Here is an 18,651-nt window from a genome sequence, read left to right as displayed (position 1 = left end):
CAATAATTGCCTAGATTATCAGGAATGACCATTCCTGCGAACGGTTGTTCCCGATCATTTTGCCGGTGAACAAGTGAAACGCTCGTTCATCGAATGATCATGTCACTCATGCAATGCAGTCACTTGTGCTGTCCAAACAGCGATCTGCTGATCAGAAGCTATGATTCTATATGAGGACGAGGGATCCCTATAGCAATCCCCCGTCCTCATACAGTGAAGGAGATCGCTGTCTCCTTCACTGAACGAGCAGCCAACTGTTGGGAAGGAACGCTTCCTTCCCAACAATCAGCAGCTTAGCCGGCCCGTCTAAATCCATTTTTAAATAAGTGTTTATGACCTCTTAGTAATTTAGCAATAAAGGTTATTAGATGACCGGCACAAAGTGAAAGTAAAAGTACAATTCACACAGCAAGAAAAACAGTTAACCCTTTGTGACAGCATGGCTCAATATTTTTAATAAAGATCAATTGAAAAAATGATTTTTAGCCCCAAATGAGTAAAATGCAATCATAAAAAAAATTATCCCCAAAGGTGTACATAGCCTTTAATTATTATCCCAGTCACGACTCAAAACCTGCTTAAAAGGTCAAACGTTGACTTATAGGATATCTGCCTTACATCTGGTGGCATTAGAGCCGGAGCTTATCAAGAGCTCATTTGCATACTCTCTTCCCAGAATTCCAAAGGATCGTTGCCTGCCCTATAAGACTCCTCCATGAGGAGATATAGTATCCCCAGAATTAATGTATTGCTGGCATTTGTGGGAAGTTCCCCCCAGACACCTTAATTTCCTTCTTCAGCTGAAAACATTGGGGCTTCCATTGGAGTTAGGATATTCAGTAGTAGTATGCAATATTTCTCTTTTACTCGATACCTCTATATGGAATAACACAGCAGATTTCATACAGCAAAAAAAGGTATATGAACATATATCAGCTTGACAAAGCCAAAAAGGACACTCTTTTGGCCTCTGTTAGGTGAATGTGATCTATAGATGTATTTGACGCATGTGCCGGGAGCTTTCCAGGTGCATATGCAAGTGGACGCTGCCAAACACAGTTTGAATAACCCTAACAAGTGCAGGGCCCTCGTAATCAAGAAAGAGGGTCTAATGGTATTTGCCAACTTTAGGACAAGCAGTTTTTGGATTTTTTCTTCATCAGGTCCCCACTCATCTTCAGGTCCCCCCCAACATCTTCATGGAGTTTGTGTGTTCTCCATGTTAGCATGGTTTTCTTCTGGGCACTCCCATTTCACCCCATTTTCCTAAACTGTACTCATAAGTTCACTGGCTTCCTATGAAATTGGCCCTTAAGTGTCTGAGGTGAGAAAATTTGATTGGAAACAGGGACTGATGTGATTGGTCATAGTCTCTACAGCGCCTCAGAACATAATAGCACTATATAAGTTTGACTTGCAGCAGGACAACTTGTTCAGTTCTTATTGATGTTTCCACACCATATAATTTTTTACCTCCATTTCTATTCACGTCAAATGATTTAAGTTGTGTAACCCAACCTGAGATGTAGTTGCATCTTCATCTTGGACTATGTGGGATAATAAAGAGCTTCCTTTTTAACCTTCTCCCTCTGGTCATCTAGACCATCCTGGAGAGAGAAGATGATCCCACCTATTTATTGCCTCACAGTTTTTTTTACTTTCCACTTCTTGAGAAGAACATCTATGAAGTAAACATTGTAGAAGCTGGAGGTTTATTGACTTTCTGTAGCGACAAAACCTTGTCCTTGCTCAGTGGCCATTACACAATGCATTTGCACTTAGTGAGGTTGCTCTGACATAGTGAAGGTTGAAAAGCCCTGGGTTTCTAGTTTTTTCTATAATTGGAAAATAGAAAGCAACAGGGTAATGCAACATATTTCCTAAACGTAGTGGCTTTTACAACCTGAGGGCTCATTCACGCAACCTATTGACTTGAATTGATCCACGATCAGCAAAATACGGCAAAAGATAGGATATCTCCTATCTTTTGTGGAGCGGAGGAGCGGATCGGAAGCCATCGGAATCCCTTCTGTGGGCTTTTGGGTTCATGTCTCCACACCGCAAGATATAGGACATGTCCTATCCTTTGCCGTATTTTTTGTGGTTCGCGGACCCACACCGCCGCTGGCACGGGCATGGCAATCTTACGGTCGTGTGAATGAGCCCTGAAGTTAAGACTACTTGGAAAATTACCTGGAATCCCATGGATTTCATAGATGCAATAATAAATATAGTAAATACTTCAATATGGACCCAATGGAACTAGATAGGTGTCTTATTATCAAAAATTTCGGATTATCAAGCAAAGTAGATAGATAGATAGACAGTTATTTTGACAGCCGTAGGTTTTAGTAGGTCACCCCCATAACACTAAAGGTGCACATATACATAAGCGTTAAGTAGCCTGAACACTCTGATTTTGGTGGGACTAGCCAACTATCTTATGTGTATGGGGGCCTCCCGACTTTCTCCTGACAGATGATGTCGGAAGGTAGAATGGTCGGGCACATTGAATTTGAACACTCAAAACATTTGGTTCTCAACACAGGTCTCTGGCAGCTGCTTGCTCAACTCTGTCCTCTGAAAACACGTGTATGCTAGGCCAAGGCTAACATGGATGTGTTCTGGGAAGTCGGGAACAATACATGTCGCCTGACCAAGATACTGGCCAACAGTTATACGTAGTGCAGGGCCTGAAGAGGAAGGGTGTGACTAATATCTTAGAGTACCATCCCTCTGCATGATTAAGATGCCAGTGGAAATCTTTTCCTCTTGAATACTCCATAAACATGCATGCTTGGCTGTGCTGAATGTGCATTTTTTAAATGAGGATGTGGAAACAAGCCTCTGCCAGACCACTCTGATACCGACTTATCTCTCTTGGTTACAAAAGAATGGGCATGCTCAGATCCAACATGCCTGATCTGTCTTTGCACCAATGGCTGCTATCAAGGAGACCATTATGTACCTTGACTAGTCGGCCGATGCAGCCAAAGACAACAGTTTAGCCAACAGTATTCTAATGTGTATGGCAACCTATAGTTCACCTAACACCCCAGAGACATCTATCTCCATCAGAACGCATGGGAGTGCGGTATGTTAGAGTAATATAGGGATGTCGCAGTACTGTGCGTGTCTCCATGTTTTTTATTCTGTTGTGTGTGTCACTTCCAGGAAACTATCCAGAAAAATAGAAATAGCTGAGCTTTAGTTTCTGCCGGGCTGATGACTAGGAAGTTAAATATATTTGGAATAGCATTGTATCTCTGGCTTTAGCACGGGTTGTCCATGTCTAGTGTTATTGTAATGCTATACCTACGACTGAAATAAAAATGTAGTTCTCCACTATGCATTTGGCTGAAGTCTCAGAGGAAGAACCTGGGCGCTTGTGTCTGAGATTATTGGTTTAGCTCCTAAGAGAGGGAGAGAGAGTATCACTGTTAAGTAGATTTTATGAAAGCAGAGCTGGAGCGCGCGTCTTTATTTAACATACACTTTCATCTTTTCAATCTCTATTATTTGTTTTGTTTACAAAGAAATTGCATTAAATACTTCCTTTGTTAGGATCACTTCTAAGAGGTGCTCCATGCGATGTGAAGGAGCTCCAAGGAGAAGCAGTTCACTGATTGGGCTGTGAGAACTGATCCGTCTTTACAGTGTCCACAGGCTGCAATTAAATACATTAAAATCTGTCGCCTTCCAAGTTCTTCCAACATTCTGTGCCATTTGGGAGTTTTAAATCGGTTGAGGAATAGGATGACAGATTTTGTTTTTCTACCATAAGGTTGAGGACAAATATGGAGCATACGTGACATATTCCCATTATAATCCTTGAATATAAAGCATACATTTGTTTGCACCTTATGGTGTGACACTGATGTCCATTAATACACAGAGCTTCTGCTAGATCTTGGTTCCCAAGACTCCCACTATAGATCATTCTACTTGATGGCAGTAATGGATAGAGGAACAGGAAACATGCTCCTTAAGCTCCCTTCTATAACATAAACAATGGACATAATGTTGAGGCTATGGATTTTGTCATCTATTTCATCAAGAGGAGCTTTGTGTCTCGCTACTTTCACTCGTCATAAGCCACTGTCAAATATGAAGTTGACGAAATCATTTCACTCTACACTCACTTTGCTATGTACATAATTTAATGCATTGGCTTCCAAATGGATAAGAGATAATCCAACATTATAAGAATGTACCTACCACTGTCATTGCCAGGTCATGTATAACGAGGGTGTGTGCATTAATTAGGTCTACAATGTCTACAGTGTCTGATGAAAGTACAATGCTCACTTCTTCTGCATCAAGACCACTCTTCCATGGGCCCACCATCAAACTGCTGTTGACATTGTGCTATACAGGATCTATATATGTAAAGGACTTTTCCACGATTCCTTAGAATCGTGAAAAATATTTAAAACATTTTGGAAAAAGATTGATTCCACTGCTGTGGCCACATGCTTCTTCCACCACTGTTCCAGGAGAGACATCATTGATGTGGTTGGCTGTCATCATAACATTACTATGGATGTCAATCTGCTCCATGGATTTTAAGGTGATCATACACATTAGATATAAATAGGTTGATCTTACTCCATGTTGGATGTTAAGGTAATTTAAACTGGCCACACATATGTAATGACACTAGTGGCAAATGAGCGATCTTTCTGTGACTGTCCTATCAAAAAGTTATATTTTGTCCACAATTGCATTTTCTTTCAAAGACAAATCTTTAGCCTGACATTCAGAGGATTACTTTGAGCTCAGCCTTTTTTCTAGGCAATGAAGATCTCTTATCGTTTGTTGTTAAATTTTACCCAATGAGCAATCATCTATTTTGATCAACATTAGAGTAAGGTGTATTGGCATCTTTAGGCACAAAAATACCAGGGAAGGTAACAGCAGACCAGAGCAAAGGAAATATATCCTAAATATATTGAACCCTTCTCATATGACTACCTCTTAGAGAATACCACCCACTTATTTAGACCAGATTTCCTGTGGCAGGTTCCACCATTTATTGTACATACTGGAAAAAGTCATCAAAAAGATCACCTCCTAGAAGACCACTTTTTAATGCAATTTTGGGTGGTAGTCTCAAAATGTTTTTTAGTGTATTTTCTTTTCTTACACAGGGCACAATAAAGGTTTATAATTAATTAACATTCATCAAAATATCTAAAAGCCTCTATAACATTGCTTTGTTCTGGTAGTTCCATATGTGCAATGAGCAGAAGACCATGTGCCACTTATAGAACCCTATTACTAAGGGTAGTTTCACACTAGTGCTAATGCAATCCTGCAGGCTGTTCTGGCAGAGGTGTTCTCCGGATCCGGCATAGCTGGATAGTGCTTTGTGCCCACCAGACTCCATAAACTATAACAGTATCCGGCAGACATCTGTATGCTCCCCGGCATAAATACATGGATTCAGCTGGACAAAAACCACTGTATATAATAGATCTTGTCCAACTAAATCCTGGCACATAGGCCTCATGTACACGACCGTTCCTTTTTTTGTGATCCGCAAACCTCAGATCCGCAAAAAACGGAAGCCGCCCGTGTGCCTTCCGCAATTTGCGGAACGGAACATGCGGCCCATTGTAGAAATGCCTATTCTAGTCCGCAAAACTGACCAGAATAGGACATGTTCTATTTTTTTTGCGGGGCCACGGAACGGAGCAACGGATGCGGACAGCACACGGAGTGCTGTCCGCATCTTTTGCGGCCCCATTGAAGTGAATGGGTACGCATCCAAGCCGCAAAAACGGCGTCTCGGATGCGGACCCAAACAATGGCCGTGTGCATGAGGCCTTATTCCGAGAAGCTGCCATATCACCGTTGTTTCCCATTATAGTTAATGGGCTCTGGCAGTGAATAGCCATATCTGGCTAGCTCTGATCCAGAGAATTCAAGCAGGTTGTTCCTCTGTAGGTGAATCTGGAATAGTCCTCTGGCACTCATTTAAAACTCCATTTTTTTTTATTGTTAGCGCTTTGAAACCATCCAACAGTTACAAAAATAGGCATTAAAATACTACGCATTTCAGATGTAGCAAAACATCCTTCCTCGTGGCATCGTGGTTTTACTGCATCCGAAACGCGCAGCATTTTTATGCCTATTTTTGTAACTGTTGGTTGTTTTTAAAGCGCTAACAATAAAAACTATTAAGTTTTAAATAAGTGCCAGAGGATTACTCCGGATTCATCTACAGTACACGCGGTGAACTGACACAGGACTCTCTTCGGTTTCCCCAGTGAGCACCGTGGATATTTATGTGGTGCAGCACCACAACTAAGGGTGAGAGAATATACATTTCACTCTGCTAGAACAGCCTGCTGGATTGCTTTGGCGCAAGTGTGAAAGTCGCCTAACCAACCTAACATAGAGGTTTGTTTTTTAGCCAATTGTATCTATTTAGTATTTTTGCTTTTATTTTTATAATGCATTGGATATATTGTATCCAATTCAGTCTCAGATAAAGACATATCACTTCTTGAGGGACTTGAGTTTAATCCTTCTTTTCTTCAATAAGCTCATCTTATCAATGCTTTTTCTTTACACATTTCCCAGAGCAGTGTGGTGCAGCAACCATTAGAGGCAATTAATTTTTATGATCTCTGTATGTCAGTCCTGTAACAAGTGAAGTTCAATCAAATTGCTAAGGAGCACTAGGAGCTCAAATTGAGTCACTGGGCTAGATGACAGCTACATCAAAGACGGGGCGCTGAGGTTCCCATGTTAACAGTTTGTTTGCATGCAGTTATGAGAGTGTTTCTCTGAGGCTCATGGCCGGACAAAGGTGCTACATTCTACAGTTCTTTAGGGTATTTGGACTGAACTTGAGAGGAATATTGTTACGTATTGTGTGAGACTGATATATTTTCTTTTAGAAAGGTGGGGAATATGTCTTGTAAGAGTATTGAAAGCGCAAAAATTGTTGAGGTGACCTCTCACTTGACAATCTTTCAGTCTAATCAATGATGTGGTTGGAGCTATGACTAATACATCCATTAGACTGAAGACTGTGCTTAAAATTGTGTCTCATGTACAGATATCCCTTGTATCTAAGACTAGTGGGCAGAACATTGGCCTTTTGTGGCATGGCAGATGTTAAGTCAGATTGATCCATTGCTCCAATATTGAAATGGTTGGCCAATTGTGACCAAAGCCTTGGACCTACCATCTTTAAAGATGTTGCTCCATTAGAATACCCCTGGTCATATACCCTATTAGGGAATATGGATGTCATAGAGCAGGGTCTCCATCTCATGACTTGCTTCTGTGAGCCAGGACAGAAACCACTAACTGGTAGACTCAAGTCATCCATGTATTACTTGGAAGATCATTCATCTAAATGGTCACCATATCATTTTACATTAGCATGGCAAATTACATCTCCTCCTGACAAAAACAACCCCTTGCCAAGGACCCTGGTAGTAGCGACCCTCGAGGAGTTGTGGCTTTTAGCTCCAAAGTTCTTCCCCACCCTTCATGACCAGCCATTGTGTCCGCTTCCCACAGAATCTTAGACTTATAACCTTGGCAGCAGAGCTTACAGTCTAGATGTCAGTATCTGGAATGTACTAGCCACACAGGCAACCAGGATTTGATATCAGAAAAAGAAAACTCTTTCTGTAAGTCATGCATCCCTCATCCGGGAGTTTGGTTTTCAGTGTAATTTCCTGCCAGTTTGTGGTTATCAAGACCAAGCGTGACTCCAATGTATTCATGTGATATACAGATGCAACAGAGCTGAATTTTTCATTGAACTCGAGAGGCGCATTAGGATGGAGGCAAAATCCAGGAAAAAATAAAAGTTGTCTATATACTTTATATAGATACCTTGTCAACTAACACTTGTCCATCTAGGTCAGTCATTTGTGATCCAGACAAAAGCAAGAAAAAAAGCCCAATTTTACCTAATAGGGGAATAGCAATTATTTGAGAACCCCTCAGACTCCCTTATGAAATTTTTGTATTGGGCTATTAATTGGCAGCAGACCCTATAATAGGGGAAATGTGGAGATCTAGCAGTGTTCCGTATAGCAATAGTGTATATCTGATGCCATGTCTAGGTACAGTGGATCAATTTGTAGGAGTGATGAATTCCTTTTCCAACATGGCATTGCAGAGAGGTTAGAGCCACTCCACCAAAGTCCTGTAGTCCTATGTAAACCGCAGCTAGTTCCCATTGCCATGAGTTGCGTCCAATGGCAAGCTCAGCTCCATCTGACCAATCCGCCACCACTAAATCTATAACCATAGCGTATGTTTTGTAAACAGTGACAAAATAGTAACACAGTATATACTCTCCCATAATAAGACATCAGCAAGTACAAATCTTTAATGGGACGAACCACGTGAATTCTTTTCTAGCCCCCAAACTGCCTTATCTCCCTAACGCTGAAATTAAACATATGGGTTAAGTGACTGTTACACACAATTTTGATAAACTGAGGTGGAATTTTAACATTTCTTGCATGAATGGCTGTATAATGTGGCAATAGCTGTGAGAAAAAGAGGAACTCGGCATCTAAGACCAAACACAATGGGAATGCAATGAATCGGAATGGCTCACAGATCATAGCAGCATCAGAATTTCCAGCAAGGAAAATCTTTTCATGGTGAATTAAGTGGTGGAGGAAGAAAAATGGTGCTGAAAAAAAAAAAAAAAAAAAAAAAGGTAGGAGCAGATCACAAACGCTCGACTTAGGCCTCACTGTTAAAGATTTAAGAACCTTAGCTAACGCTGTGCAGAAGAGAATGTGGAAAATTGAATTTACTCAACAATTAAGCCTTGAATTAATCTACATCCCGGCTCAGTAGAAACGTGTGTGCAAGAAGGGGGGGGGGGTACGGGGGTGAGGGTGGCGTGATATGGAACAAAACGGAATAAATCATCCCAGCTCATTAAAACATAGTGAATATATCATGGTTGTGGTCTCCTGCAGTAGACGGTACAGGACTATAGTTCTGCGCCACCTTCTCCTGAATTGCACCCCTAATCAGATTAATCAACACATTATTATATATATTTTTTTTGCTGAGGTTCGTCGGCTGCTCTAGATTTTCGCCTGTTATCTGCAGATTTTCTATTAATTACAAGTCAGATCACCAGCCGACAATAGTAGTGAGGGACAACACAAATAGAAATGAGAATGCCCCGAAGATGTCACTCCTAAGATCTGATGCATCCCAGAACTCCCACGGGTTCGCGCAGCCTCCCACACGCCTTGCTGGTCTTTTGTTCAATTACAGTTAATGCAATAGTTTGCCATTTTCTTCTTCTAATTATATTTTCAAGTGGGATTTGTAGCACATAGAAAAACATCCTTTTACATGTTGAGGCACCAGGGCTTTGTGCCTGGCATTGTCTGTCCCCTGGGCGCTGTACCATTCTCTCTGCAATGCTCTGAATAAACAAGTCTAAAAGCTGCAGTTGTACAAACCGAAAATGTATGCATTAACAGTTTGCATTCATGGCATGTGTTCCACATTACCCACTTACAGCATTCTTCTGGCATGTTGGAGACGGCATATTTGTTTAAAAAAAAAAGAAAAAGAAAAAAAAAGGGTTTCTCCCACAGTTCACACATCTTTTTACCAGTCACTGAATCACTAATACAATTGACAGTGTTTAGAATACCCTTGATAGTTGCCTTTCCTTTAGTGTGAGTTTTTTTTTTTCTCTCGCTGGCATGGCATCCAAGTAAAACGTATTGAAAGATTGCAAAAAAAGACAACATTTTAGCTAAGTATATGTACAGTTAAAGAGACTAGCCCTTAAAGGGTTTGTCCACAATTTTTATATTAATGGTCACCTATCCTCGATCGTCAGGAGTCCAACACTCCACCCCCCTATTAATTAGCTAATAGCAGTTGCTGTGGTGCCCGAACTGCGCAACTCCATCCATTGTGCGTAGCGGACGGAGCTGGAAACTACAGCGCTTCTCCAGTTAAAGTGAAAGGGAGCAGTACTGCAGTTCCAGCATCGACGTCTGGCGGCAGAGCTATAGGGCAACAGCCGATCGGCGGGGGTGTCGGTTTTCGGACCCTTGCGGATAGGCCATCAATATCAAGATACTGGACAACTCCCTACTCTGCGTTTCATTCTCTACAGCAGGCATGCTCAACCTGCGGCCCTCCAGCCGTTGCAAAACTACAACTCCCAGCATGCCCGAACAGCCTACAGGTATCAGCCTACAGCAGGGCATTGTGGGAGTTGTAGTTTTACAACAGCTGGAGGGCCGCAGGTTGAGCATCCCTGCTCTACAGTCTTTTGCTCTTCTGCTGTTTCCAGATGAAGAGAGTGTACATACCTTGCAACATACTTGCAATTTATGGCTCATTGTGTAAAAGATCCATTGTTTTCATGCAATATAATACACTTGGATAGTTTTTTCATTGACACAATAGCACAAATCATCTGGGTATAGAAATGATTAAAAGGTTATTCCCCAGGATAATCGATTAGAGATGTGTGGAGAAGGGAAGGTGCCTGTGTAGGGGCGTCTCCAGTGCACACGGATCCCTTCTATACACAAAAACAAGGGTGGATAGTCAAGCGCCAAAACTCCCGTGAGATAGGGATATAAGTATATTAATAATAGTGCCCTAGCCACTGCATATAATGTATATATATATATATATATATATAGTGACAGTAGCGGAAATGAATAGTCATAAAAGAGTGGTGGTGACAATGTATCATAGATCCACATACAAAACCTATGACCACCCAGAATGATAGGAAATAAAAATGAAATGCGCATCATAGATCAATGCTTATCAAAAGCAACAATAGGCCATGATAGTGACCATTAAGTACAAGATTAGTGTGTACTCACTTCGCTGGGGGGTAGTCATCAGGATAAGCACATAACACCTCTGACGTAGAACCTCCCAGGCCAGGATCGCATGTAGAATGTCAGTGATGGATGGCAGCACACTTCTGACAGGCTTCAGATAAATCACTTTATTCAGGTCAACATGCTAATCGCGTTTCGGGGACCAAGATTCCAAGATTCCCCTTCCTCAGGAGCAAGTACTTGCTCCTGAGGAAGGGGCGATATATTTTTGCTGGCCTAAGGACCCCTTGCAGTCTATGAGGATCACTTCCTCTGGTGGGCTCAAGGAACAAGAGTCCGATGCTGGTCATACATGACCTTTCAGGGTACTTGAGACTTGAGGCACTTTCAATTTGGGCTCCATTTTTTTTTTTTGGAATCTGACGGATGATTCAACGGAATTGGACCTGAAACCAGTTTTGGAAAATTAGTTCATCTCTAATTACTCCCCCTTAGGCCACAGGAGGGAACTGGGTGATGGAGACCCCATTCTAGTCCACCTCTAATCCAACGTTGCTTCTCTGTAGACCCCAATCCACATATGTGATGCACCTTTCACTACAAATCGCTTCCTCAGATTTGTATTTGCTGTTTTAATAGATCAGTTTGTAATTTTACGGGAGCTGATACTAAGAGACAATTATGCATGCAAACCTCTACATAGTAACCACGTAAGGCCTATAGCTATATTTAGAAGCCATTACTAAAGGCTAATTAAAACTTTTCTGCTGATAAAAGGAGGCTCGGGAGGAGCGTTCTCGTCGTGATTGTGTGTTTTTTTTTCATGTAAGAATTTAATTTACAGCCAATTTTTCCTATCTGAATGTTACTTTCAAATTCACCCTGTGATAAGGACTAACATCTGTTTTCTGTTCAATAGTACAAGGAGGCTCTGCATGGGGCTGAGAGTACATAGACCATGTGAAGCCATTGTTGTGCCCCTCATTTTTGTCCTCTTGCCTAGTCCATTTGCCACAAACCATCCGGCAAACAGCTGACACCTATTGTCTATTGTGGAGCCAGTCCTAATTGTGTCCCAGTCTTTTTTTATTTTTTTTTTAAAGCCCCTTTTGTGCTCATCAGAGGCTAAGACTATATAAGCGGCAGAACTATAGACCACTCTCATTTTAGCGTTTTCAGAGTAACAGACTGCTACGCCAGAGGCTTCGAGGCTGCTAAATCTATAATCAGAATCGAGAAGCCGTTATTTGCCTTTTTCTCCGGAATGTTTGTGTTTTCAATGGTAATTCGGCGTGCAATTATGAAGGATATCTGCGCAGTTTAGCTCGGTGAAAGAAACTAATGCAGATCCATTTGGCAGCTTTCCTTTAAATTTGCACATTAAATTGGTTCTTGTTAAATATATGCAAAAAAAAAGAAGACACTTTAGCATTTTTTTCCCCCCCTCCTTGTGCTTATCGCGTTTCAATTGTATTTCCACAGCCTTCCTGGAGCAGAGACCATGATGACACAGCGTCGACTCGTTCTGGGGGTACGCCAGGACCTTCCAGTGGGGGGCACACGTCGCATAGCGGAGACAACAGCAGTGAACAAGGTAGGGATATGGAATATAACGTGTGTGTAGACAGGTGAAGCAGAGCTGATCGTGGGGTTTTCTCCAGAGTGATAAGGCTGGAGTCGCACATGTTTTTCTATTTATTTTTGTGAGTAATTATATAATTATATAAGGATAGATAAAAGTGAGACAAGTCCTTCCTTTATACGCTCACATCCGATCTGGCTTTGACATTAAAAAGCTGCATCAGAAATAGCCTTTGTGAATCCAGAGCTTACTAAGGCAGGATTCACACATGCCGTTTTTGGTGCAGTTTTTTTTTTAACCCAAAGCCAGATGTGGGCTTAAAGAGCTGGGGAATATAAAGGAAAGGCTCATACTTCTCCTTCCTGCTGGATTTTTTCTGGCTTAGGCCCAAAAAAATGCATCAAAATCTGCATGTGGGATTCCATTGCCTGCTTTTTGAGAGAAGATACATGTTTTCCTAGAGTTCGTGTCACAAAATAGCCATGTAAATGAGCTCTTGAGGCAAAAGGTTTACTAGCAGTCCTATGCAAATCTACAGTTCAGATCTACATTCTACATGGACAAATTCAGCTCTGCTACATCTGTGTTCTGATTGTGGTATGTTTCAAAAACTATGCTCGTTCACTAACATATTGAAGTCATTTCTGAAGGTTTGCTTGCATCTAATTGTCTATACTGAATAATCATGGTAATGGTGAATACTGCGTTGTTTTCACCATTTCTTCCTGATACAAAGAGCACATATAGGACATCTAGTCCTGATGGGAGTAGTTGTTTTTTGGTTGCTTGCCACTGGGAAATCCCATGTTGTGTGTGTTACATGGTTGGTGTACTTTGTGGGATTCAGACTGCTAAGACTGAGAAAGACTTACAGATGTAGCAGAGCTAAAGATGATTCAAACGTTTTCCTGGAGTCTCACGGAGGATGACGTGAACTGAGCTCTGCTATATCTGTAAATGTGTCTCTTTTCCATAATCTTAGGACACGGTGGATGAGATGATGGCAAGATGATAACTGCAGCTTCATATAATGAGCAGCGTTCAGTTTACATTTATGTCTTCCCCAGTTCTTTACGTTTAGATCCGTGTAGATTTTTTTTTTTACATTTTTCACTCCTGCTTATCAGTATGCATTCGTTTTTAGTCGACATATGGAAGTATTTAACTTCTTTCTTTAAACAGCTCAGTGAGTGTTATGTGCTGTGTTTTATCCCAATGATTCTTGGATAAACCATGGAAAGTGAGCATACAAGTGTGTGCTGCTTCCTGTAGAAAAGGGTGGAATCCTTTACCTGTCTATCTAATATCTATCTATCTATCTATCTAATTATCTCATATCTATCTATCTATCTATCTATCTATCTATCGAATTATCTCATATCTATCTATCTATCTATCTATCTATCTATCTATCTATCTATCTATCTAATATCTATCTATCTATCTGCTATCTATCTATCTATCTATCTATCTATCTAATATCTATCTATCTATCTATCTATCTATCTATCATCTATCTATCTATCTATCTATCTATCTATCTATCTATCTATCTCATATCTATCTATCTAATATCTATCTATCTATCTATCTATCTATCTCATATCTATCTATCTATCTATCTATCTATCTGTCTAATTATCTCATATCTATCTATCTATCTATCTATCTATCTATCTATCTATCTATCTCATATCTATCTATCTATCTATCTATCTATCTATCTATCTATCTATCTATCTTGTCAGGGATTATATATGAGACTATGTCAAATACTTTTCTAAGATAAAGCTGAAAGAGGGTAGTTTCTTGGCCCCGGGCTCAAAGTGCAATTTTAGGGAGTAGAAAGTTGTGAATTTCCTATTTACATTTTACATTTTATTTTGGCTACATTTTTGTGATAATTTTAGACCTTGCTGGATTGTTTTTGCTATCCTTGCATGACCTAGGTGTGGATAAGTGTAACTTCAAAGGGAGAAAAGTGATGGAAAAGATCACATGCATGTGCTGTTTATAACATATGTAACCATCTATAAAAAAAAATCCTTCCATATTGTTCCCTCTATTGCAACAAAAACGTCAAATGCTTTTTCTGGTTTCTTGGTTGTTCATGCTTCATCCAGGGCAGCTAAGTGTGAAACAACTTTGCTCTTAGTCCTGATTAGTAAGAATCTAGATATTTTGTGTATACTACCCCTATGCAGTCTCCATGGTTACAGACTACAACTAAACCTTTGGTGTAGTCTGATCCTACAGAGACACAACATGGAGCCCTTGGGCTCAAATTCAAAATCTGTAAATGGCTTCCAATTATTACACATCATTTATACTAATGGCCTCCTCAGAGGGAACTTTTTGGCCACCCGTGTTGTACCCTTAGTCATGTGTTTCTCCATTACCCAAGCCCCCTCCTCATACGAATGTATAGATACTGTTGCCCTGATACCCCTAGTAATCCAACCAAAACACTAAAGAACATTTAGAGCAATTTACATGGACACTTTCCTACAGACACTCATTCCCGATAATTGCCCATTGTAGATGTGCCACCAACAAATAAGAAAAATTCTAAATTTTTGGGTGATCCATCTTTTATGTGGCACATATAATCATTGTTTGTGTGCAGCACACGGCCCTATGTAAACAGGGGCGTGCTTCCGACAAGCAATAAAGCTATATGGGGATGAAAGATCATACTAGCGATCATTCATTCCCATAGACAGCTGCATGTGAATGCAGCTTTAACAATCAGGCAATGAATGGGAGTGAACGTTTCATTCTCAGTCAATTCTCTCTGTATTGGCCCATGTGAATGGACCGTTAGATAACTAGAGTTTTTTCTCTGATTGCTATATATATATATATATATATATATATATATATATGTGTATACAAGGTTGTTTATAACGTAGGCTGCCTAGTCCGATGCCTAAATGAAGAACGACTTAGAAACAAATGTGTTTCTGACATGTAGTAATAATTGTGAAATAGAACTGAGATACAGGAGACCTTAGTCATGAGTCTTGAGGAGCGCCCTGAGTGTCACATGTTATCAGCGCATACGTACAGGATCAGGAACATATGGTTAATTTACTCTGAGAAAGACCAACTCTACTGTACGGTTTTTTGGCAGTCAGCAGGAGTCAGTGTATGAACGTGAATTAGCTAAATATTTCAGCAGCGGGCACAGCCTACTTGGCACTTGAAGGCTTAGCAGTCATTATGTCTGCACAACAAGGGGAACAGACTGTTCATGATACTTGCCTTTTGGGCCTCAGGTGTGGCCTCAGGGAGACTTTCTACACACTTTAAGATGCCTCTCACACATTTTCGCATGCTCTGCTAGGTTTGCAAATGTTATTTTAGTGTTATTGTATTACAATCCTAAATTCACTGTGGAAATTGCTGACAAATACTCCTGCAATTTGTCAGGAATCAATGAGTTCTTACAAAACAAATGTAAAGTGTAGTAGTATGTACCATTCTTATTATTTTATGTGACGCTGATGTAATTTAATGATGTCACTGGAGAGAATTTCCTTGTAGAAAATCTGCAGAGTTGCTATGTGATGCTCTATACACATGATGTCACAACGTGATGGACAGGAATTATGCATATTCCTGTAGTCAGTGGTCACATCGGTGGTATATTCCTCTTTTATAAATCATAGAACGGGGAAAGCAAAACTGAACTTTTTAAACATTTTATTTGTTTCTAAGGCTGAGTTCACATCACTGTTTAGCTTTCCATTCCTCTGATCTGTCATAATAAAACAAAACAGGATCCTGTAAAAAAACGGATCCTATGCAGTCCTATGCATAAGGCCTCATGCACACGACTGTTTGCGGATCTGCAAAACGTGGATGGCATCCGTGTGTGTTCTGCAATTTGCGGAACGGCACGGACAGCCTTTAATATAACTGCCTATTCTTGTCCGCAAAGCGGACCACGGAACGGAGCAGCGGATGTCGACAGCACACGGAGTGCTGTCCGCATCTTTACGGCCCCATTGAAGTGAATGGGTCCGCATCCGAGCCACCAAAACTGCGGCTCGGATGCGGACCAAAACAACGGCCGTGTGCATGAGGCCTTACTGATGCAACAGTTTGTTTGTTTTTCACTTCCTCTGACAGATCAGAAGAATGGAAAGCTAAATGGTGATGTGAACTCAGCCTAACTTTTAAGTTTAAAATCACAAATTTTAATAAAATAAAATATAGCAGGAAAAAAAGGAATGCCCTGGTCAGTATAAAGAATCATTGATAATATGTATTTACCGGTATATTTTGTTTGTTTATTTATTTCAGATTTTATATTTTGAATGAAGTAACAACAATAATAATAAAAGTAATATAACTTAATGTAAATAAAAAAGCTACCTGCAAATACTAGAGCTACCATTAGTTACTATAAATACTACATTAACAATCATTGTAAGAAAGTATATAAAAAAAATTGCTATATTTTTTGACTGGTTCCTGTGGTCTATACCATGTTGGTTCTATCCACTGGTTTTAATACATACATTTTATACAGATACCTACCTTTTGTTTGTTACACAGTCAGCCATATATTCCTTTAAAACATTTTTCTATGTATGGATTTTTCATGTGGGAAATGTCTATGGCTGTTATCCAAGCTTTACAACCACAAGGCCATTGGAGCATGGCATTGCTGCTTCCTAATGGAGATCCCTGGCAGCAATCTGTAATTTACTTTTAATATGAGGAGGAAATGAGAGGTCTCTCGAAATATAAGTAATGTTCTCTCATACAAGGGAGAAAGTCTACAGGACAAAGAGTGCTACACCCCGACATTACTTTTAGATATTACAATAATAATCTATCTATCTATCTATCTATCTATCTATCTATCTATCTATCTATCTATCTATCTCCTATCTATCTATCTATCTATCTATCTATCTATCTCCTATCTATCTATCTATCTATCTATCTATCTATCTATCTATCTATCTATCTATCTATCTATCTCATATCTATCTATCTAATATCTATCTCATATCTATCTCATATCTATCTATCTATTTATCTATCTATCTCATATCTATCTATCTATCTGTCTGTCTATCTATCTATCTATCTATCTATCTATCTATCTATCTATCTATCTATCGCTATAGCTAAGTTCACATGGTGAGGATTTGCCATGGCAAATTTAACATGTATTTTTGGTAGAGGATACTCAGCAGTAATCAAAGCCTGACCCTCAGATTTCTTCTCAGTATGTGCTGAGGTCCATATGAGAATCATCTCCGTTTTTATTTATTGGAGCTAGTTCATGACTGTTCTGTGCAGAATCAGTGAGAATAAGGAACATCTTCCCTATTCCCCTTTAAATTGTCTGCAATATGGATAAAACATGGATTGATGTGGATTTTAACTCAGAATTCACTTGGATTAAATTCTCAAAGTAACCCTTACACATTGCATCATAATACCCCCAATGTACCTAAATCAAGAAGATATTGTATCACCAGATGATACAGCCAGTGATATGCACTAATACGAGGTAGACACCCGTGGCTCAATTCGTTACTCTGGTTTCTTTCTGTTATAAGTTGCCATGTGGCCATTTTAGAAATGTATCTTCTATTGATCAACATAGCAACAAAAACAAAAGATGTAGGATCCCGAGAGATTCCAAGTTTTTTCTCCTAAACTGGTTGCCCCAGACTAATGTTCTTCAGGCTGGAGTCATGTTGTGACTACAATCTTGGATTGTTTAGTTCCCACTCAATGAACTGGAGTTGCTTAGTGATAATGTGCAGAAACCTGAAAGGTTTGGGGCTGGGTTAGGCTTCCATTTGAAGAGCAGTTAAAAGTTTGATCCAGATTAAGTCCTACTCTCCAGGGGCTAGAGCCTAAATCTCACAGCTAGGTCAAATGCACACTTTGTTTAGACTCAGAAAGGTTGGCTTGTGCGTATGTTGTATCTTGAAACTAGATCCTAATATACTTGTTCCCTTCTAAGAAGGCCAAAGTAACAGAGTTTCCATTTCTTGTATGAATTAAGGTCGCGACCAATAGATGCCTCCATGTATAATCAGCAGGACGTAAACCGCCACTCTACGACCTGCATTCCTCGGACTAAAGCAACTTTTTGCTTTAACGATTATAGCAGATTTTGTTGCAGATTCATGAAGGATACTATACAAAAATGTTCCGTTTCTATACAACATTCTTCCAAGCTCAGATAATTTCTCATACTGGTGAGGGGAA

General features: G+C 40.1%; 1 protein-coding gene across 2 annotated transcripts in view; it reads left to right on the top strand.

Moving 5' to 3' along the window:
- MEIS1 (Meis homeobox 1) overlaps positions 1–18,651 on the top strand; it is a 141,955-nt gene that overhangs the window by 16,522 nt on the left and 106,782 nt on the right. For both annotated transcript variants that reach the window (XM_040430088.1, XM_040430089.1), the window contains exon 7: positions 12,309–12,420. In XM_040430088.1, coding sequence (XP_040286022.1) covers positions 12,309–12,420 — 112 coding nt within the window. The remainder of the gene's footprint in view (positions 1–12,308; positions 12,421–18,651) is intronic.

Source organism: Bufo bufo, chromosome 4 (assembly GCF_905171765.1).
Source record: "Bufo bufo chromosome 4, aBufBuf1.1, whole genome shotgun sequence".
Lineage (NCBI taxonomy): Eukaryota > Metazoa > Chordata > Amphibia > Anura > Bufonidae > Bufo > Bufo bufo.
The sequence above is the reverse complement of the archived record's forward strand: the minus strand, read 5'-3'. Positions and strand labels throughout refer to the sequence as shown.